Genomic DNA, 24,311 nt, shown 5'->3' with positions numbered 1-24,311 from the left:
GTCCGTATCAGTTGTCTAGTGCCACAGTAAGGTTATGTAATAGAGACCCACACACCTCAGTGGCATATAACATTAAATATTCACTTAGTCGCAAGTCTGTAGAGTTCAGCTGATCTGGGTTGGGCTTGGCTAGGCAGCTCACGTATTTTCAGTCAGCTACAGGTTGGGTAGGTGGTTCTGCCGATCTTGGCTGGGCTTGCACCCAGGCTAAGGGTCACCTGGGAGTCAGCTGATCTGAGTTAGCCCTGGTTGGGATGAGACCAGAGGAACCTGAACTAATCTCCAGAAGTCTAATGTGGATATGCAGTCGTGGCAATGGCAGAGCAAGAGCAATCCTGAGTGTGATAGCCCATGTCTAGCCTCTACTTGTGTTACTTGTGCAAATAAAACAAGTCAAATACATGGGCTCAGAATCACAAGTCAGGGCAGCTCAACCCACTCACCGTACCAGGCAGCTACTGTTACTGGGTGGAGTGTAGATACGGGGAGGTGTGGAGACTCAGGACCACTTTTTAAATCTGCTATAATCTTCAACTTCCTTCTGTCTCAGCCGTTCAATAGTTTTTGTAATTTTATCTGTTAGATAGATGCTAATAGTCTAATTTTGATTCTAATTAGGAACTTGAACTCTGTCCAAGCATACTTATCTTTGAATCCAGCACCCGAAACAGAGTCAGCTCAGAACACTGGAGATAAATATCTTGTTTAATGAACAAAGTCAATAATGAATATATGTTGGGAATTAAAAGTATTAATTCCTAGGTTCAAGATAAAATCTGGTTTGTAAAGTCTTAGAATCAGAACATTAATTGTTAAGGACATTTTAATCAGTTTTTAAATGGTTTTATTCTTCTCATTATTATTACTAATCCCAAAGTAAAATTTAAATATCTAGACATGCATAGGCTAAACAACAAAAGTTTCCACTGAACCCCTCACCACTCTCCAGAAGCAACTGCAGGAGCAGAAAGATCATTTTCTTTCCATCCTTCTAAGTTTTTCTGGAAAGTAATTTAAGGCTGATTAGCAGAAGAAAATCAACCATTGAATATAGGCTGTCCACATTTATTCCTTATGCACATACAAGGGTTACCTAAGAATAGGGGACCCAGGGACAAAATGAGCAGGTGAGGTTTGAGATTTCAAAGTGCAGGAAGGCAATTCACATGAAGATGGTAAAGCAAACGTTTGATAAACAAACTTGCGTTGGGGCAACTTTAACAATGGGACACAGAGAACACTTTGATCAAACAGGCCTAACTAGGTTCCTCTTTTCTATCATACCTAGTCTATATTAAACTATAGTTATCTATGATGATAGCTCCCTTCCTGGAGCAGGTCCAGTGTCTAAATTCTTTTTAAAATATTTTATTGTTTACACTATTACAGTGATCCGAATTTTTCCCCTTTTGTCCCCCTCCACCCTGCCCACTCCCCACTTCCATTAACAGTCCCCTCACCATTGTCCATGTCCATGGGTTGTTCATATATGTACTTTGAATAATTACTTCACCTATCAATTAGTCTCCCCCTCCCCCATCCCCTCTTACACTTGTCAGCCTGTCCATGATCTATGCCTCTGCTTCTATTTTGCTCACTAGTTTTTTTTATTCATTAGATTCCCCTTATCAGTGAGACCGTATGGTATTTGTCTTTTACCAACTGGCTTATTTCACTTGGCATGATAGTATCCGGCTCCATTCATGATGTCACAAAATGTAGGAATTCCTTCTTTTTTTCCTGCTGCATAGTATTCCATTATGTAAATGTACCATAGTTTATTGTATCCACTCATCTACTGATGGGCACTGAAGCTGTTTCCAAATCTTGGTCATTATACATGTGACTGCTATCAATACAGGGGTACATAAATTCTTTCGAATTGGTGTTTTGGAGTTCTTAGGGTATATTCCCAGCAGGGGAATCACTGGGTCAAAAGGCAGTTTCGTTTTTAATTTTTTGAGGAAATCCATACTGTTTTCCACAGTGGCTGCACCAGTCTGCATTCTTACCAACAGTGTAGGGTTCCCTTTTCTCCACATCTTTGCCAACATTTGTTGTTTGTTGATTTATTTTTTAAAGATTATATTTATTTATTTTTTAGAGAGAGGGGAAGGGAAGGAGAAAGAGAGAGAGAGAAGCATCAGTGTGTGGTTGCCCCTCACATGCCCCCAAATGGGGACCTGACCTGCAACCCAGGCATGTGCCCTGACTGGGAATCGAACCAGCAGCCCTTTGTTTTGCAGGCCTGTGCTCGATCTACTGAGCTACACCAGCCAGGGCTGTTTGTTGATTTATTAATGATAGCCCTTTTGGCAAGTGTGAAGAGATATCTCAATGTGGTTTTAATTTGTATCTCTCTGATGGCTAGCGAGTTGAACATTTTTCATATGTCTATGGGCCATCTGTATGTCCTCTTTGGAGAAGTGTCTATTCAGGTCCTTTGTCTATTTTTTTAGTGGATTGTTTGTCTTTCTGGCATTGAGTCCTATAAGCTCTTTATATATTTTGGAGATTAAATCCTTGTCTGATGTATCATTGGAAAATATGTTCTTCCATGCAGTTGGTGCCCTTTTCATTTTGATGGTGGTTTCTTTAGCTGTGCAAAGCTTTTAATTTTGTCATAGTCACATTTGTTTATTTTTTCCTTTATTTCCCTTGCCCTAGAGGATATGTTGGCAAGAATATTGTTATTTGAGATATCTGAAATTTTACTGCCTATATTTTCATCTAGGATTTTTATGGTATCACAACTTATATTTAAGACTTTTATCCAGTTTGAGTTTATTCTGGTGTATGGTGTAAGATAGTGGTCTAGTTTCATTTTTTTGCGTGTACCATTCCAGACACCCAGCACCATCTGCTTGCTAAAGGGGCTATTTTTACTCCATTTTATGCTTCTGCCATTTTTGTCAAATACTAATTGACCATAAAGATGTGGGTTTATTTCTGCGCTCTCTGTTCTGTTCCATTGATGTATGTGTCTGTTCTAATGCCAATAACAGACTGTTTTGATTACAGTGGCCTTGTAGGATAGTTTGATGTTGGGTATTGTGATCCTTCTGACTTTGTTCTTCTTTCTCAAGATTGCTGAGGTTATTTGGGGTCTTTTTTGGTCTTCTATATATTTTTATATAAAGCATGTGTAAATTTTTGGAATATTTGTTCTAGATCTGTGAAATATGCCATTGATATTTTAATGGGAATTGCATTGAATCTATAGATTGCTTTGGGTGGTATGGATATTTTAATGATGTTAATTCTTCCAATCCATAAACATAGTATATGCTTCCATTTATTTGTATCTTCCTCAATTTCTTTCTTCAGTGTTCTATAGTTTTCTGAGTACAGGTCTTTTACCTCCTTGATTAAATTTATTCCTAGGTACTTTACTTTCTTTGTTGTTATAGTAAAGGGGATTTTTTTTCTTAGTTTCTCTTTCTGATAGTTCATTGTTACTATACAAAAATGACACTGATTTCTGAATATTGACTTTGTATCCAACTATTTTGCTGAATTCATTTATTAAGCTGAATAGTTTTTTGGTGGAGCCTATCAGGTTTTCTATGTACAAGATCATGTCATCTGCAAATAATGCCAATTTTACTTCCTCCTTTCCAATTTGGATGCCTTTTATCTTTTTTTCCTGTCCAATAACTGTGGCCAGGACTTCCAATACTATGTTGAATAGAAGTGGTGCAAGTGGACACCCTTTACTTGTTCCTGATTTTAGGGGGAAAGCTTTTAGTTTTCGCCCATTGAGTATGATGTTAGTTGTAGATTTTTCATATATGGCCTTTATTATGTTGAGGTATATTCTCTCTTTTCCCATTTTGTTGAGTGTTTTTATCATAAACTGGTACTGAATTTTACCAAATGCTTTTTCCACATCTATTGATATGATCATGTGATTTTTGTCTTTTGTTTATTTGATGTATCACATTTATTGATTTGCAAATATTGTACCATCCTTGCATCCCTGGGATGAATCCCACTTGATCATGATGTATGATCTTTTTGATGTATTGCTGGGTCCAGTTTGCTAATATTTTGTTGAGAATTTTAGCATCTATGTTCATCAGAGATATTGGCTTGTAATTTTTTTTCTTTGTTGTGTCTTTACCTTGTTTCAGAACTAGGATAATGATGGCTTAATAAAAAGAGTTTGGAAGTCTTTCCTCTTCTTGAATTTTTTGAAATACTTAGAGAAAGCTAGGTGTTAGTTCTTCTTTGAATGATTGATAAAATTCACCTGTGAAGCCATCTGGTTCAGGGCTTTTTTTGCTAGGAGTTTTCTGATTACTGCTTCAATTTCACTAGTTGTTATCAGTCTACTCAGGTTTTCTGCTTCTTCCTGATTCAATTTTAGAAGATTGTATGTTTCTAGAAATTTATCCATTTCACTCAAGTTGTCCAGTTTTTTGACATATAGTTGTTCATAGTAATTTTTTATAATCTTCTGTATTTCTGTGGTATCATAGAAGGAGATCTTAACACCCCACTATCAATAATGCACAGATCTTCCAGACAAAATACCAACAAGGATATAGTGGCATTAAACAACACTCTCGATCAAATGGATTTATCTGACATCTATAGAACATTTCACCCCAAAGAAGCAAAGTATATTTTTCTCAAATGCACATGGATCATACTCAAAGATAGAGCACATGGTAGGACACAAAATAAGCCTTAACAAATTCAAGAATATTGAAATCATATAAAGGATACCCTTGGATCACAATGGCCTGAAACTGAAATCGACCTCAAGAAAAAAAACCCAAATCATTCTAATACAGGCTAAATAACATGTTATTATATAATGCATAGGTTAACAATGAGATCAAGGAAGAAATAAAAAAGTACCTAGAAACAAATGAAAATGAGCACACAACAACCCCAACCTATGGGGCACAGCGAAGGCAGTCCTGAGAGGGAAGTTCATAGCATTACAGGCCTACCTAAAAAAGATTTTAAAAATCTCAAATAAACAACCTAATACCACACCTAAAAGAACTAGAAAAAGAACAACAAACAAAGCCCAGAGAAAGTAGAATGAAGGAAGTAATCAAGATCAGAGCAGAAATAAATGACATAGAGACTAAAAAACAGCTCAAAAGATCAACGAATCCATGAGCTAGTTCTTTGAAAAGATAAACAAAGTTGACAAAACTTTAACCAGACTCATCAAAAAAAGAGAGAGGACCCAAGTAAATAAAATTAGAAGTAAAAGAGGAGAAGTAACAATTGATAGCACAGAAATATCGAAATTCTTTAGGCAGTTAGGGAGAAGTAACAGGTTTTTCCTGAGTCTTGTTTCTTATAAGTAACCAGCCTAAAATAATTAATATCCCAAAAAGTCATATTTGGGGGTGACAAATTCTGTTTCTCCTCACAACCTTTGTTAACAGCTGTATGCCCTGCTTGACCTTTCCTACGTATATTCACATGTGCATGTTTTGTCTTTTGTTTCTAACAAAGACTAAAGTCATAATATGCATTTTATTCTGCAACAATACAAGAATAATAGTCAATGGTACTCAAGCCATATAACCTCATTATCTGCAAAATTGTGGTGGTTTCTTCTGCACTACGATTCACTGGGTAACAATGTTAATAATAACTGACAGGTTCTCATCACTAATATATCTATCAATCACATATTTGCTAACTATAACTTTTCACATTTTTTTAAAAAAAGAGGGTATTATTTTGCAGATAAACATTCTAGTAGAGTTGAGGGAAACACCGTGACTTGTAAGGGAGAGAAGTAAATAAAAGTGTCCTATCATATCCAAAATGCTTTCCAGGCATAGGCGCTGCAATGTTCATGCTTCCCATTTTTGGTAACACTGCTTAAAATTGTATTCACTTTCAAAATTTGTATTATCAATAGCTTAATTTTTTTCTGGAGCCAAAATGAACCTGATAGCAGGTTTGAACATAGAGTTTCCATTTTTCTCTGTGGCAGTGACACGGTTCACTGAGGCCCAGAGTGGTTCTGTAATCAAAGGGAGGAATGGATGCAGATTTTAGACTTGACTAAGTGAATAACTAAAACTAAAATAAGTTTTAGAATTAAATAAAACGTAAAAATATCTGGTCTAGCTCCCTCATGAGTTAGGGCGATGACTCACACCTGGGTAAAGTGGTAGTTTTCTTGCAGGGATGACTCAGAAGTCTTCACTCTCACTTTAAGGATTTACTATAACCAGAGTGAGCAGAATGGAACTTGGTCATCTTTAGAAAAGTGACTTTCAAAATGAGTTTATTTATTCATTCATTTCTATATTTATTCACCATATAGACTTTTGTTTAAACAAAATGTTATCAAATATGTACAACTAATGAAAGCTGTTCTAATTAACACCAGAGGGAGGCCCAGTGTCTCCCGCCATTGGTTCCCACTGATTTCTATCTTGTCACACCCATACTTACTCACATTTCATTTGCCTTAAGATAATGAGAAACCCATGCAAGTGGTGGATGAGGAGGACTTGGTAGACCAGCATCTCATCGGCGAGCTGAGGAAAGAGTATGGAATGACCTATGATGACTTCTTCATGGTACTCACAGACGTGGACCTCAAAGTCAAGGTACGGGTTGCTGTTTTAGATAATGTGGTGCCATTCCTTAGAATGGCAACTCTGAATTTTTGTCAGTGAGTCTGTTAGACATATGAGTAAACACCAATTATTTTGTAAACAGGAAGGGTTTTAAATGGTCTAAATATTCCTTGCTGGTTTATAGAATTTGTGTCCAGAAATGTGGTCTCTGGAAAAGCCTGGGTTGGATGACCTCCTATGACCCAGCTATTTGATTCAGACTAATCAATGTCTTGCATTCATTGGACTCCTGTTGAATGCGCACGATGTGCCAAGCCCTGGGAATAAAAGGTAGAGTATTTGGCCTCTGCCTTCAGGAAAACCAGATTTAACATAGACCTACGTTGGAAGGACCTAGAAGTTTAACTCCTGATCAAACATGGACAAAGCAGTAAGGTTTTAGACCTACTTTCTTTGTATACTTGGGGACAAAGGTTCTGAACTAAGAAAAATGATTTTAAAAATTAATAAAACAAAAATAACTAACCCTATTAATAGAGTGCTTTCCATATGACAGGCACTCACCTCAACTCTTTATAAGCCTTATCTCAAACATCCAAGACAAATAACAGGAATTATTTTTGTTTCTAAGAGGAAGAAATAGAGCTCTAGAGTAGTTAAGTACCTTGCTCGTCAGCTAGTTAGCACTGGACTTCGTATCTACACAGACTGGCCCCAGAGTCCACTGTCTTACCCATTCTAATGTACAGAGAGTATACCATGCTGATGTGAAAATCATCAGGGAAAAGGCTGTCTGTCCAAATAGTGGATTCAACTTGCAATATTTTTTTGGATCTGGAAAAAGTTCCCTTCATAAGTTCATACTGTACTTGTGCTGCCCAACCTCTAATCTTAGATAATCTCTAAGGTTTCCAGAAGCTTTCATATCCTGTGGTTTACTGCATGTCCCACTGGGGGCTTGTAGCCATGTCCAGGCTCCTCCTCAGCTTATGCTCGTTATGCTCAGCCAGCCTCCAAATCCATCTCAGGTTGCTGTTGTGAGTTCAGATGAGTGGGTAGCAGGAAACCAAATTTCATTATCCTTCATTGGATCCCAGCTCTTTTCTGAGAATACATAAGGAAACATGACCTAATTTTAAGTGATGCTCACTCAATAAAATAATCTCTGTGAATCACTAAGAGTTTATGTGGATTTCTAATGGCCAAAGAAGAGGCTTCCTGCTGGGGGAAAATTACTCTTATTGCTCAGGTAAGATATTTTAACATGTTATTCCATCCCTGTGTTAGATGTGGCATTTTACACTGTCTCTCCAGTTGTGTAGTGAACAGGACTCAGCTTAGACCCAGAGGTAGGGAAGTGAATCCAGGACATGTGTGGAGAGGAAGGCACGGATGCTTTCCAATAAAATGAGTGCAGTTAAGAAGCAATCCTCATAAAAGGTAAGTGGTGGTTGTTTCATGGATTCTGAAGTTCAAAACATCAGCAGAGGTACCATTATGGGAGAGAGTTTAAAAATCACTGAGTCCTCTAGGCTCTGATTTTCTCAGAGTTTCCTGGAATTCTCCTGGGCTCGCTATCCTTTGAGAATAGGGTAGAAATATCCTTATACATTATATATTTTCTATTCTTTCTTAAACAGCAATACTATGAGGTACCTATAGCAATGAAGTCTGTGTTTGATTTGATCGACACTTTCCAGTCCCGAATCAAAGACATGGAAAAACAGAAAAAGGAGGGCATTGTTTGCAAGGAAGACAAGAAGCAGTCACTGGAGAACTTCCTATCCAGGTACATCACCTTCAGAGTCTCTGAGGGGGCAGGCATAAATCTGTTCTGGGTGAGCTGGTGACAACACCCAGGAAACACAGAGCTGACGCGTGCAGACAGCGACCTTCCCTGGTGAAAGGTTTGTCTGCTTCTCAGCCCTCCACCACTGGGCTCAGTCTTTGCCATGTTGGAAGTGGCTCTGGTCACAGGCTGGCTGGGGTCAGCTCCAAGCTTGAATGTTGGTGTGGTAGCTTTGGATAAATCTTTTCTGCTTTTTTTTTTTTTTTTTGCACAGAATACAGAATTCTAACCTGTGAAGGTTAATTTATTCAGTCTGTGAATTTGGAGGGCTTTGTATACCGCATTTTTATTTTACGTATTCATTAGGCTCCTAGATTCCAACAGAATCTGGAACACTGTGCTTGATTTTCTGCTTCTTTCCAAGTCTGTGGAGGACAACAAAGGCCCCACCAGGACTTCAAAGGGAGAAATCCTCTTGACCCTGCTCCCTGGTTCCCCGGGAAGTGGTTTTTTTTGCAAACCATCATAGGGAAACCCTTTTCTGTACCCATACAGAAAAGAGTGTTAAAAAAAATCTCTCCATGTCCTCCCTTCTTCGTCCCATCCCCCATGTCGGATGAAAAGTATACAGGGCCTTTGGGAACCCTAGGAGGTGCAAAGCTGCAACAATTCCATCCACAGCAAGTAAACTCAGAGGCCACAGGGTAACACTGCCCAATCTGTATTTGTGTGGCTGAGGGGCTCCTGAAATGGAGCTTTGCTTGGAGACTCGGGGTTTACTGTGTATCACTCTAGGCAGAACTTCCTTACCTGTGTCTCTAAAGCACATTCCCCATAAACGAGTCATAGAATCAAGAATTCTATGAGAAGTGGATAATCTGAATTTGTCTAGATTCAGGAGGCTTGGGCCTCTTAGGAGATAACCTTGTGATGTGTAAAGAGCATAGGACTTCCTGTTCACCTAAGTTTTGGGTCGCAATTTACTTTTTGCCCCTACATTTCTAAATTAAACTGTGTTAAAAATCTTGCACTGGCAAATGAGAATAAAGATAGTAAGCAGCCCTGCCTCCATCCCAGGGTTGCTGTGATCACGTTCGGTATGCTCACCTCTGTGCCAAGCACTTCGTCTTCCTTGCTGGATTTAATCTGCACAACAATCCCGTGATCTAAATACTGTAACTGTTGTCATGTTACAGATGAGTCAACCAAGGCTAATGGAGATTAAATAACTAACTTTCATCATTCAGCTAGTGTCAGCTCTAGGACTCAGTGGCCCCAGGGTAATCTGGCTCCTACAGTCCACATTCTTATCTAGTACTCCTGTTGAAAATGTAAAATGAATTAATTTTAGTCTTGGATCCAAAGGCCCAGAGTTTGAAGCAAAAGAAGATAATCGTAAAATCACAGGATTTCCAAGCTAAAAAGAATCTGAGGTTTCTCCCTTCATCCACATTTTCAGTGCAACGCCAGTTTCTCGGATGGAGATGGAGGGTGTGTGCCTCCCCAGGGACCTCACTCTCATCTCAGTCTTCATGCCTCTCTCGCGGCTGAGAAAGGGCTCTAGGACTCCACTGGGCAGATAGCTTCTTGTTCAGTCCTGGGGCCATTGAAACATCAACTTCAGATCCAAGGTCATCCCTCTAGACAGCATTGACTTAGAAGATAAATAATAAGAGCTCATTGTTGTCCTTGAAGATTTTTTAAAAATTATTTTCCTTTCCTTTTCTTTCCATTTCCATTTCTCTTTTCCTTCCTTTCTACTTTCCTTCCTTGCACAAAATATTCTTTGAAAGTTTATTTTTGATCTTAGTTTTCCCTTAACCATTTAATTTAGACTTTTAAATCTTCTATTTATTACTTAGGGAATTTTAGCTATCTATTTTAAGGGGCATTGATAATGTTTGATGTTGCTTGCACACTCAGTAATTAAACAACTTCATTACTTCAAACAGACATTTTACATTTTATATATATATGTATATATATGTTTCAATTGCTTGAAAGAATTTCTGAGTACTCAAATGATTGGATAAATTTAATACGTTAATCTTGTAAACACAGTGAATCAAAGTTCTCTCATATGTTCCAATAACTGTATACACTTAGGGAGATTTCAACTTAAAACCATACATTTACACCAAATACTCAATTACACATTCTAACTTGGAGTTTTAAAGGTGTCATTTTATTAAGCTATAGTTTCAGAAGACCATAAATTATATAAAGAAAACCAGGATCTTCTTAGAAATATACATATATTATTACTATGATTTTGACTCTTTGAAAACATTCTCTTTTCAGTTCTAAATCTTTCAGGACTAAAACACGCGGACCTTCCGAGCCATCCCAGGGAACTCAGGTTGCCCCACCTCTAAACAGACACCACCCAGTTCACTGATGCTATTTATAACCAAGGGTCTGGGCCAGCCAGGGCACCCTTCGCCACAGACAGAAGGAGGGGTTCTTCTCACCACCTCCAGGCAGCGTGTCTTTTTTATAATCACTGTGTCGTGGGTTTCAAACCTGAAACGAAGATCTGACATTCTCTCAGCTTTGTTCACTCACAGTCTTGCCGTGCTCATGGACATCAGTCACTGCTTTGAATTTGTCACCTCTTTGATTCTTAAGACTTGTCTTCACATTTTGAATCTAAAGTTTTTTGAACTGGATAGGGTCTTACACTATGTAACTGTATTTTCCTTAGCATTTAAGACCCCGTATGGGCTCTTACATTTATTACTATTTCAGGAACATTCATCTCTTATGGATATTCAGAATGGTGTATGATTACAATGTGGATGGTCTCTGGCTACACGTGACTGTGGGCACAACTCATAAAGTCGCTGTGCTGATGATTATCATTGGTCTTAACATTTAAAGTTCAATGGTACATTAGTTAAAGGCCTGAGTAAGATAGCCCAGAGTTTAATTCCTGGCTTCTCCACTCCCTAGCTGTGTGATCTTGGGCTTTAGTTTCCTTCTTTGCAAAATAAGGATAAATCAGCGTATCTATTCTTAAGATTGTTGTAAAAGGTAAATTTAACACCGAAGGTAACGATGGCCCAGAATCTAGCACAAAGTGAGCAATCAATAAATGCGGGCTATTAGTAAGAGCCTCAGGGCCAGTTAGTCAGCTCCTAGTTAGAGAATTTTGTCATCAGGGGAGAGGTGAGTAAACACCCCAGAATTGAAACCCAGGCAAAGAGAACTGAAAAAGAAATCTTTTAAAATAAAAGTTATATAAATAAACCAGTATCCAAATGGGAATTTTCCTTCAAATTTGCTGAGTTGTCGGTGGGCGTATTAAGCCTGGTTTCAGCTGACCAGACTCAGAAGCCAGTCTAACCTTTAGCGGCACTCATCTGTTTCAGGCTATAATTACCTTTCTGTGACACAGAAGCCCCAGAAAGTGGGCAAACACACACTAATTTTGGAATGCCGGTCAAGAGAAGCAAACATATCCATAGCTCCTAGAACTTTTATTTACTGAGAAACTCAAATGACAGAAAAACAAGTTGTCCAAAATAAGGGTCTGTGTCGCATGCACACCTCTTGTTACATCCTATGGATGTTATTTCCTTCAAGGCCGCAAGCTGGGCGCTTTTAGCTTGATGTGAAGGGACTGTGGAAAAAATGACGTTCTCTTGGTGTGTCTGCGACACAGAGTCTCAGACCCCATCCCTCGCAATCAGGACAGTGTCCAGTGGTGCACACAGGTAAACAAGCCAAAATATACCTCACCCAAAATAGCTCCCTCCAGGCTACCCTAGGGCTCCATGTGAGGCCGGGAAGGCTGGCCTGCTTCGGAGGCTGGGGGGCGGGGGCCAGGGGGCAGTGCTGGTCTGGCCTGTCTCCTAAGGAAGCAGGGAGAGCAGGAGACCACGTTTGTGATCCAACAGCAGTCACTGTTCCTTTTCCCGGGAAACCTCAGACAGTCTCAGATGCGCCTCTCTCCTCCTCTGTGCCAAACACATTCATCTCCCTATCCTCAGTGGAGATTTTAGTTTTTCTTTCCCTTTGAAGAAAAACAAGCAGAGGAAGCGAATGTAATGTCACAGCAAGCAATTCTTGGCGAGCTTTGCTACAGGCATCTATTTAGAGGTTGTATTTCATCAGACTATCATTTACTCTCATTCACCCAAACCACTATTCCCCCAAGAGGCCATTTTCTTTGGGCTGAAAGCTCTCATGTTCACTCTGAGGCTGGAAGGGGCACAGGGAGAGAAGCCATGAGTAAAATCAGCTGGCTAACAGCTCAGTGAGTGCTCAACAGCCCATAGTTGTCTACACTGAAGGCAGAAAGCAAAACCCCTTCTCTAGTGAAGGCAGAATCTGAGACAACTCCACACAGTTCCCCTTGGCTGTGTACCCTCTCTCCTTCCTCCCCTTTCAGGGACCCTGGCATCGGGATCACTGAGGGTGGTAGATGAGGGAAACCATGGCCTGCGTGTCAGAGAAAACTGTATTTTGGTACCACCTCTTCGATTTACTAGTTAGGCAAGTTACTTCACTTCTCTAAGCTTCATTTTGTCACCTGTAAAATGAAGGCAATAACCATGTGCTCACTGAGCTATCATGAGGAAGCCATGTTGTGCAGAAATTGTACTATGAGATGCTACAAACACAACGGTTAGATCAGTTATCACAGAGCAGTGAGACAGACAACGTCAAGGTCTGAGAGTGGAAAAGTTCTACATCCAGGAGCCTGCAGATGAAGACACGATTTACACACATGTCATCACATGGATACCTTACATGTGTGAGCTTTGGTTTAAGTCTTACAACAGCTCTTTGAAGTAGATGCTATTTTTGATTCTAGAGATAAGGGAAAATGGAGAATTACATGAATCTAGGGACATCCTTAAGGAACTTAAAAAGGAGCAGTGACAAAACGTTTCCTGGCTACAAGACAAAAACTCTTTCCAATACCGTGCTGTGTTGAAGCTGTAATAGCAGAAGCGATTTTACTATGTATTCTAAAATCCTGTGGCTATAGGTTTAGCCCATTCTGTTTCAGAGGGGTACTTTGTAAGTGCTGGTTTTCACTCCTACAGTTGGGTCCATGTCAGAACTTGTGCTTGCCTCTGGAAAAACTAGTAGCTACTGAGGAAGGTGAATTGAGCTTCGTGTTTCCAGGAACCTTCCTTGACCCTTTGAGCCACCTTCCCATTTTCCTTCTTCCTGGCACCTACTTAAAATTCAGTTGTCTTTTCTTACTCTAGTTCTTATCCATATAATTATTTCTTAACCCCCCTTGAAGCCTTGGGGATCTCTACTAGAACTTGAATTTTCCTCAGTTCCCTTCTGATTCCTCATTTCTGCTGCTACAATATGACATACAATTTTGGCCAGTCCTCGTGATGTCTGAGAGCTGTGTCTCTTCCTGAGTGACCTCATCAGGCCTGGGGGCCAAACTCGGGCCTGACATATCATGCAAATACCACAGTAGGCAGACTGTGGAGTTACAACAGAAAAAGTGCAAGAAATGTGGAAATGCAGTTTAATGGCTTTGAGGAGTTATGAGACATTTCTCAGAGTCAGTGTTTTTCATTCTGGGCATAGGAAAATGCCAACAGCGAAAGTTACTCTGCTGTCTCACACTGGCCTCTATTGTTCGAAGTAGTCATTGTGGCCTCCTGCTTCTTTCCCAGGTTCCGGTGGAGGAGGCGGTTGCTGGTGATCTCGGCTCCTAATGATGAAGACTGGGCCTATTCACAGCAGCTCTCGGCCCTCAGTGGTCAGGCATGCAATTTTGGTGAGTGGGAAGCCTCGTCGTCACTGCTTTCCCACACCACTCTCTTCCTGGTCAGCTCTAAAATGAAACATAGAAGCTCAGATTATTCAAATACTCCGCCGTCCAGACTGCAGATTCCCAGACACTTACTCAGTTATATTGAGTATAAAGTTGCTTTCAGGCTGGCACCTTAGTCAACCGGGTCTATTTTCTTTCTCAACATTCTCCTCTCTCAGGTTCTTTATTGCAGTGTTTGAAAATACCCGATGCTTTACTTGCAGTGATCTGTGTTATGTAAGATAGACAACCACACACACACATACGTATGCATATTCTCAAGATTTTAAAACCTGCGTGTCCTCATTCACTTAGGTAATTCTTCGGTACCAACACTGGGTGCTTCTCCACAAATTAAATGTCTTTTGTAAAGCAGAAATGGCTTTGTAAAGTAATATATTAATTGAAACACATTTACTGTATTGTAATTCCTTTAAAAAGGCACCAAGAAGACTGCAAGATCTGTTAAACATTATTTTTAAGACAAGAAGTCAAAAAGAAACAGTTCTGGTTTTTTGGTTTTGTAAGTTGCCCAGTGTTTTGAAAACTAACATGTGCTTTAGTCTAGTGGCCTGATAGAGCTAATATCATTTTGAATATGGATATATAGAAAGTAAAATGCATGGATCAAAAAACTATGGTACATTTACACAATGGAATTCTACACAGCATAGTACATAAAACTACTACCAAGTTCAATGATGAACCACAGAGATAATGGCAATTCCCAAAGGGAAAATCACAACTGAAATCTCATTTAAGATATACTTGTGCGAAGGAAGAATTTTTGAGAGAGTCATGGGTGTGGGGAAGTAACAGGGGCCACAGTTTTAAAAAAAATCATTATTGCAACATAGATGAATCAACACTATTTTGATGCTTCTATTGGGAAGAAGAATCATGTGTTAGTTATAAAACTGTACTTGATTTATCAAAGGGGAGGGGCTGAGTTCTGTAAAACATTAACAGAGCCTGTGTTCTTACTGTGGACCAGTACATGTAAATTATCAATACATTTCAGTTTTTATTTATACTCCTGTTATCAAGGTTAGTAATTTAAAACTTTGTATCAATATATATAAGATTTGATTGTACCACTATTCTTAAGCATATTTTAAATTATTTATAACCACAATGGTGCTAGAAAAACAGAAGTTCTTAAAGCAGTTAATGACCCTTCACAATAAGAATATAATTAAAATCATGACTTAATTTTCTAAAGGCATCTTTGCAGCAGCTATTAGGTGGTGTTTTTAATTTCTCCATCCAGAACCTAAAGTCACATTACTACAGGCAAACTCTTGTTTACAAGATACAGGAAATGTGAACAAATCTTGTTTTTCAGGAATAATTAAATTCATAGTCTTCCCTTTTGGAAACACAATTCAACAACATGTAGAACAGAATGTCTCATTTTTCTGGGAGAAAATTAAATACCACAAACTTTTTTTTTGGAAATAGCCTTTTGCGTTAAGCTCTTCCTTAAAGGAGACCTCAGGAGTGGCTTTCAGTTTTCTCCCCAGGACAGCACACCCCATCAGCGCTCAGATTATCCAAGTTATGACCCTGACTAGGCTGGGATCTTGCCTAAACCATGAAGTCTTGACAGGGTGAATGGACAGCCCCCTCTTCCTCCTGTTTCGTTCTCCTGAACCCTTCACATGTGCTTCATCTTCAAAAGAATCCCAATGAGCTGCCAAGGCCGGACTCTCTTCTTTCCTGAAACTTTAGCTGAGGGTGGAAGCAAGCTGTGCTCACCTAAGAGCTACTTGCCCTCTCTGCGTCTTATCGCTTAAAAAGTGACAAGAACCTGCCCCTTGAGCGACCAACTTTGTTTGAGGAAGCCAGAATTATTTCTTTAACAATCCCAATGGATGGGGTCTTCATTTTTCCCTCTGAAAGTGATCCAGGTAAGTTTGTGACTTTTTTCAAAACACTAATCGGGTTAGACCGTCTCAGGTATGTTAACGTTATGATGACTTTATTTTTGTTTTGTCACAGGTTAAGAGCAAATTCTTCTATTTTAATCTACAAAAAAAACCCCAAAACCCAAAACAAACATCTGACCCTTTTGTTAATTTTAAAGTCTGCAATTGGTCTTCTTCAAGGTTTTAAAAGTATTTAAGTGTTTTCTTATGGAATAATTAAAAAATAGATGATTCTTTCTAATCAGGTTATATTCTAAGAGGTTTTAATTGTAAGACATTCGTCTTTGGAAGTAAAAGATGACTTAGAGTCTTTTCCCACAATTCTATGGCTTTCTTTTTTCTCTCAGGTCTGCGCCACATAACCATTCTGAAGCTCTTAGGCGTTGGAGAGGAAATTGGAGGAGTCTTAGAACTGTTCCCGATTAATGGTATGGTGGTGTTTTTTATCAGTGTGGACTACTGTTAGGTTCAGTGAAATTATATGGAATTATATGCAAGCAGTGGATATACCGCTAAGGCACAGGTGGCAAACACAAGGCCCGAGGGCTGAACCCGGCCCTCTACCTTGTTTTATACAGCACTGCACCTTGTTTCTACCCAGCAGCACTGAGCTCTCGATTAACTGTTAAGCAGCAGTTACATTTATACAGTCCTAAAACTACATTCAGCCCTTTGAAGGCAACCACGAGGCTGATGTGGCCCGGTGAAAATAGTTTGACACCCCTGCTCTAAGGTACACCCCATCTCCTTTGCATACATGGATGTGCATGTGTGTGTGCATGCATGCCCACATGGTATGTGTGTAGAGGAAGGAGAAGTAGAGTGAAAAAAATAACATTGTTTTTATTACAAAATCATTCATAAGTGATAATAAAAACATTCACTTTCTTATCTAGCGATTTTTGTCTACATAGGACTCTGTGGTTTACAAAACATTGTCATCTGTCATCTCATTTAATTCTCACAATAGTACTATGAGGCCCACAGGTTATGTCTTACTGATTCCCTTTCAACAGATGGACATTTACTAAAAGGTTCTGAGAAGCTGAAAGAATATGACTGGCTACTAAAGGTTTCAAAAGGCACATCTAGCCCTTCCTTCCAATATCAGGCTCTTTACATAAGAAAATGTGCATAAAATCCCGGCACAATGCTGGACAGTGTCACTAATCATAATAGTTTAAATGCATTTATCCAGCTCTGACATAACTGGTATTTTTCACCTTTGACAATAAAATAAGGGGTTTTTTGTACAGACAACAGCATCAAAAGAAAAATTGTAATTGCAAAGAACTAAGCTAATCGGGAATAAACAGGCATATAAAAATATAACCTTTGTTAGTGACAAATTTTAAATAAATTGATCCTGCCAGGATGAAATTAAAGGACTGGTTTTATATCTTGCAACGTTCCCATGAAAGAGAGCTCACGTGCCCCAAAGTTTGATGCTAATAATGTTGCAGAACACAGGGACATTTACTTTCTAGTAGGAAAAACCAGCAAACTTCCTTAGTTGGATTTTGAGCCAAAGAGAATAGACTCATGAGTCCTGTCGTTACTCTCGCAGGGATCTCTTATTTTGTTTTCCTGAGTGCTGACTCTTTAATCCCCTAATGTTTTCCTAACCCTATTCCAGGGAGCTCTGTTGTTGAGCGAGAAGATGTACCAGCCCATTTGGTGAAAGACATCCGGAACTATTTTCAAGTGAGCCCTGAGTACTTCTCCATGCTTCTAGTTGGAAAAGATGGAAATGTAAAATCCTGGTATCCTTCCCCAATGTGGTCCATGGTGATTGTGTACGATTTAATTGATTCGATGCAACTCCGGAGACAGGAAATGGCCATTCAGCAGTCACTGGGGATGCGCTGCCCTGAAGATGAGTATGCAGGCTATGGTTACCATAGTTACCACCAAGGCTACCAGGATGGTTACCAGGATGACTACCGTCATCATGACAGTTACCATCATGGATACCCTTACTGAACAGAAATATGTAACCGTAGCCCCAGCCACTTTCCCTTCAGCTGTTCAAGCCACACGTGGCCAGCTACATAAAGGAGTTCTGCCTACATTCCACACTGCCCACGTCCTCTTCCTTTCTCTCTGTGTTCTTCCAAGATTAAATAATAGCAAACCTTCACCTACTCATGAGTTGTTATTGAAGCCTTACAACATAAAGATGTGTAAAAGAGTTGTTTGTTTCTCTAACTGGAGGGGATGTGGTGCTGAATAATGGTCCTGAAAATGGATATTTTTCTTCGCTTACATGATGGACATGATTTGGAATACAAGAGTCTATAGAATAAGTATTTATGTCTCTCATTTACTTTTTTGGTATTAATCGGTAAGTAAAAACTATGATAAAGAAAATTAAAGATCACAGCACATAATTTCAGGAAACATCTGAACAGTTGGAAGAAATGGTTTCTTAACCTTTTTTGAAATATCAGTCTAAAATGATTAAGATGGCTCTACTTTCTTTATATCATTATTTTTTTCATGAGGCTCGATACCACAGGAGTCCAGTGAACCAGCTTTTCTGTCATAGCCACTTCCTGCTCTGTTTCTGTTATCTTTTGTGCCTTTTCAGAGATAGAGCAGGAAAAAGGAACCCCTGAATCACCAGCAGAATCCGACACTGTCGGTAGAGGTGATACTGACAGAGTTCCAGCAGGTACCATGGAGTTCCTGGCATGGAAAACCTTGATCCCTCACAGATGAACCCCTGTACTTACTTGCTAATGGGCCTGTGACCATACTGGACTATGTAAAATAAAATTACAAAGAAGGAGATTATATCTAGGAGTTCTTTTGTGTTTTCAACACATAAGATATAATCCAAATATAATCATTTTCTTTGAAAAAGAACATTTATTTTTTTTTACATGTGACTAAATGCTCTTCCTTCCTCCCTCCCCTCTTTACCTCCCTCCCTTCTTTCTTACTTTTCTTTTATCAGCAAACAACTAACAAGTAATATTACCAGCTAATACCTATGAGCTTCTCTGCGGTTGTCAGTCAGATTCCCGGGCATTAGCATCTGACGGTGCCAGCCTCTATCAAAAATGGGATGCTTGGTTTTTTTGCCACTGTTATTAATGATAACTAATTCTTCAAATAATCTTTGTATTGGTTATTAACTCTAATGATCACAGACATCAATAAATAACTGCATTCAAGACACATGTGAGTGTTAGCTGGTAACTTATCTGTGCCTATTTGCACAAATCTGTCCTCACATCATCTGTACTTTGTTATAATTATAGTATAAGTAGAAGTTGTGATCCAGTGAGCTTGAGAAATCCCTTGCTTTGCTCCTCAGTCTCATGAAGGCCATTCATTCTTTCCTGTTGTACAGAAAACTGGGGTCCAGAAAGTTCAAGTGACTTTAGAACACAGTTCTCTTATTGCGTAAATTTTGCTCCCAACACATCTCTCCTCCAAGGTGGAGAGCTTCCTCCTCCCTCTTTCTAGAACAGTCTGTACCATCAGCTAGACAAGTGCAAGGGGGAGAGCCAGGTAGATGTGTATTGCTCTTAAATTTATGCCAAGGTAAAGCACAGCTTAAAATCCCCCCCCCAAAAAAAAGTATATCATTGCTTTTTAAATGATATAGGGAAGATTTTTTTTAAATTCTCATCTGAGAGAAAGATGGAGAGAGGGGGGGAAAGGGGGGAGCCAGGAGGGAGAGAAGAATATCCATCAGTTGTCTCCCACAACGTGCTGCAGTGGGGATTAGAACCTGCTTTTTGGTGCACAGGATGATGCTCCAACTAACTGAGCTGCCTGGTTAGGGTGATGTAGAGACAGTTTTTAAGTAGGAGGCCCAAATAATCTCAGTTTTAGGAAATATAATAATGACGAAGTTTCATCTCCTAAGGAAATTAACTGGATAGAAATAGAAAATTTACTTTTAGAATAATATCAATAAGCTTCTAGCTTCTGCAACCAAAGAAAGATGACCATTTTTTATAACCTCAGAGTATTTTTTCAATCATTCTTCTGGTTTCACTGTCCCTGAGATTAATAATTAGCACTGCATCTAAACTGTCCTTTCTCTAATGAGTGTGCTGAGTCTTGGAGCACTGTAGAATTAGCTATAGCTCAGTGAAAGAACCAAAATACCTCCAAAGGAAGATGTGATTGGTAAATGTCCTCAGATTTTATAATCTGGTAAAATACAAAGTATATTTTAACAAATGAGAGAACTGGAGATTTAGGTAACTTGAATCTCTGTCTTCTGGGATGTAGGTAAGATAGTTTGAAATCTAGGTATTATTTTCTATAAAGTATTTCCTTTAAAAACAATAGCAACAAAAAATGAAAAGGAACAAAAAATAGGGTTTTTGAGAAAAATTGTGGAATTAGGATGTTTTAAAAAGAGAAGCACCCAGTTGAACTAAGGAAATCTGGAAGACTCTGAAAAGGACATGGCCTTGGCAAAGTTACTGGTTGTCACAAGTCCCTTCCATGAATTTCCAAGAATTGTTTTTCACCGGAGAAACCCCAGGACTCTGAGGTGAATATTAATTCAGCAGAGAGATCCTTCCCCTACTATAGAAACAGGCGGTTCGGATGCAGTAGAGTCCACAGCACCCAGATGGTCTGATTTTCTGGAGTTTAGTTTGTGATGAAGCTCATGCCTTCTCAACTTCCAGAGCATTGAGGATAAAAACAGCTCAAGCCCAGGGAGAACTGTGACCTCAGCAGGCCCCAATTGGTGATCTCAGGACAGTAGTGTATATGGAGGTCCCCGATAAAGAGAAACCTCTTGAAAAGGAACTTTGTCCATTGCTCGGCCACCATAAATTCTCCTTTCCCTGCTGGGTGTTTTTCCTTTCCTGCTTTCTCCTCCTTGGCTACTCTATACTTAATAGTTTGGGGTGTGCAGAGTGGGGTGTAGCTGGTGAGTACTCTTAACTACAGACAAAATGAAGCACAGTTAAGTTCAGTTTTTCAGAGTTGGTGCAAAGCTCCTCATGCCAGACTTTCTCTTAGTTTTGTACACATTGTTATAAGCTCAAGAATCAAGGTTACGGAGTTTGTTCTGTGTTGGTCTCAGCCTGTGGTAGGGATGCTACCCTCTAGGGATGCCTGAGACACTCACCTGCACCCCCACTACTTGTGGCAGCCCCCACAGACATTTCCCTGACCAGAGCCAATGGCTGGTGAGGCCTTGTCCTTCTTATCCACGTATTTGCAAGATGCACTTTAGCAACAACCCCCAGAGAACTTTGAAAAAACAAGGTGTTTACTCCCAGATTCTGGAGGGTACACACAGGGTCTCAGATAGGGAGATCGTGAACCAGGGGTTTTGACTTTATTGGGGTCGAGGATAGGCTGCCTAGGATTTCATGGGTTCACTCTTTATTGGTGAATTTAAAACGTAACAGTAGGAATTAAAGTGTGGGGAGGAAAAAGCAGGATGACTCAAGTGGTCAGTTATTTAGGTCATTCGGGGCTTTCTGAAAGGGGAACTTCATGGGTGGGCAGCTGACTCTTTATTTATGTAGTTGTCAACATGTTTATTCAAGATGGATGTCTTTGAAATGAATGCCTTGGCAGGCCAGAGTTATGGCCAAGCATGTGTGCTACAGATCACAAAAGCTAATTGTCAGGCAGGCCCTTACACTGCACCAGTTTTCAGTGGGTGTCCCCGAAAGTCACCAGACTCAAGGAAATTGCTGGTCCTTGCCCTGCCATGTACTTCCTTACCTATGTGACCTGAGACGAGTCATTTTGCCTCTGGGACTCAGTTTCTCATCTCCAAATAAGAGGTAGGACTAGAAATCTGAGTTTCTATCGAACTCTGTGACATAAATGAATCTTTCTTCCCCTTTAGGGAGTGGAATACTAGGCTCAGAGGTTTCCTGTGATCGAATTGACATTGAATTCTCAGAGAATCCAGAATGCAGGGGTCAGAGTTCAGTTCCAGATTTTGGTGGGGTTAGGGAAAGCCATTAAACAGCTTCATTGAACTCTTCCCAGCACAGTGCGCTGCTGCAGCTGAATAGGTGACGTCACATTGTCACCCCCGTGCACAGAGACCCTCATCATCTCCTGACAGCCACACTGGCTCTTCCAAGGACATGCAGGTTGGCAAGGACTATGAGCATCCTGAAACTGCAAGAGTCCCTCCAACCAGGCGTATGCTTGTTCTTCAACACATTAGAAAATTTGGTGACCACATGTATCATCCAATATCCTAAAGCTTGGACAAACAGGGCACTCCCTGGCAGACTGCAGAGGCCTTAGGTATTAGTACTTTCTTTTCTAGAAAGCAAAAAGAAAAGGATATCTACAATGCAAAAGGAGATGCTTGGAGGAGGGAGGGAGAGAACAGCTTGGCAAACCATTTCTAGAATCTTGCCGATCCTTGGAAGCAAGCCTCACCTATTTCCCTCAAAATGTCGTAGATTCCTCCTGCAGGTGTCACGTCACTCCATTTGTCTCCTTCAGTCCTCTTTCCCATCGTGGCTTGTCATGAACACTTTTTAGAGAGCCAAACTGGGATCGGGTAGGCAGAGGCAGGTATATGCCTGAATTTGTCAAGATCTGTTCAAGAATAGCTGAAAGCCTTGATGTGCGACAAGAACCATTTGGTCATTTCATTTCCTATCCAAGTTACTAACTTGCAGATTAGACTCGAGGTATATGATAATTCAAACGCCTATTGTATTTATACTCTTTTCTATGCACTCAGCTACAAACCAGTAATCAGAATTAAGACAGTTCCTTGTACGGACTAGCAGAGAACAGTTATGTATACAATTAATTATAAGATAGTATATGTAATCTATGATGGGTCCTTATTGGAAGTGGGGGGTAGCTGGAAGGGACAGGGTGAGATGAATGATGCTAATTCTTCAACCTTTTGGAGGCTGGCATTATTACATTGTTCTTCCTGTCAGGCTCCACATGATTTGAGCTAGTCCCTCATATTGACTCCATCGTCAGCATGGTCAGAAGCTTTTGGATACTCACAGTGCAAGCACTGCTTCCCCTGGGAACTTCTTACCTTTCCCAGATTTAAGATGTCTGTGGAAAGATGGTAGCCCTAGCATTAATTCATTCATAAACACCACCCCTCCCTGAAATAAACCAAAATGAACAATAAGTAATGAGTTAATAGAATAAAACTTTATTAAGATTGAAACCAGGAAATAGCCTTATCTTATAGCATAAACTTTAAGTAACGTGTGCGTATTCATCATTCCCAATTTGGGGAAACCGGGCATTAGGAAAGATGATACACTTGCAATCTATTGCCCATGCAAAGCTGAGCTGTGGCCAAGGGGCCAAAGTGAGGCAACACAGCTACAGTCTGCCTTTGTATCCCCCTTTTGACCCACCTAGGTTCCTAATTGAAAGAAGGTGTGGAGACAAGGGTATATATATGGAGAAGAGAGTTGGTTTGCAACTAAACTGAAAACGCTCTCTCTTTATCTGTACGGACATGAGGATGTCTGGTTTTTGACTCCTGGCCAAGATAAGGGCAGTGGGATTTATGATGTGCCATTTAAAGTCTGAAATGACCCTGATAATCCCCAGGATCAGTTTCTTTAAACATGGTTCCCAACTGGCCTGATAAATTAAATTAACCTGGCTGATTACATGGCCCGAGAGCCCCAACTATTCTGGGAATTCCGCTTTGAGCTCTGCCACACTCAGGGCTCTGCGTACAGATCTGGTGGTGTGAGCTGGAGGCAGTGTGACAGCATGGTCTGGGGGCGCATGGAGACCCTGCGGGGCTTAGGCACGAGCTCTCCTTTGGGCCCCGTGTCTGCACGCTCCTTTCCTTCCTGCCCTGTGTCCTTCACCTTGAAATAAAAGTCTTCTGTGAGGTGCTCTGTGGAATCCGGTGAGCCTTTTTGAACATATGAACTTGGGAAATCTTTGTAGGGTGGTGTGAGCAAATTTTACATACAAGAATTTATAAAATAAGAAATATTAAAATATTTTATATAATAGATTAAATGTATATAACATTAACCCAAGGACATATAAATATCATATAAGTACAGATAGTATGCAATATAAAAACTCCAGTAGCAAATTTCACAGCTGTAGAGACAACTTGTAGGCTGCTTTCAAGGCACTTCACCTAACCGGACTTCTTACCAAAGCAGGGTGCTCAGTCTGCAACAGAGAAGCGATAACTCTCGCCTCACAAAGAGGAGACAGTATTACCGCTATTTTTCTGGATCTGGCCCTCAAAGCAGGAGTTTAAACCAATA

The 24,311-nt window shown here is 39.9% G+C and overlaps 1 protein-coding gene across 1 annotated transcript in view; it reads left to right on the top strand.

The window, feature by feature from the left end:
* Positions 1-18,265, top strand: part of CCDC80 (coiled-coil domain containing 80) — a 34,921-nt gene extending 16,656 nt beyond the window's left edge. Inside the window, exons 4-8 of the mRNA XM_024578179.4 lie at positions 6,460-6,596; positions 8,207-8,355; positions 14,007-14,110; positions 16,422-16,502; positions 17,711-18,265. Coding sequence (XP_024433947.2) covers positions 6,460-6,596; positions 8,207-8,355; positions 14,007-14,110; positions 16,422-16,502; positions 17,711-18,057 — 818 coding nt within the window. The 3' untranslated portion in view covers positions 18,058-18,265. The remainder of the gene's footprint in view (positions 1-6,459; positions 6,597-8,206; positions 8,356-14,006; positions 14,111-16,421; positions 16,503-17,710) is intronic.
* The last annotated feature ends 6,046 nt before the right edge of the window (positions 18,266-24,311 follow it).

Source organism: Desmodus rotundus, chromosome 2, assembly GCF_022682495.2.
Source record: "Desmodus rotundus isolate HL8 chromosome 2, HLdesRot8A.1, whole genome shotgun sequence".
NCBI lineage: Eukaryota > Metazoa > Chordata > Mammalia > Chiroptera > Phyllostomidae > Desmodus > Desmodus rotundus.
Note: the sequence above shows the minus strand (reverse complement) of the source record. Positions and strands in the feature narration are given on the sequence as shown.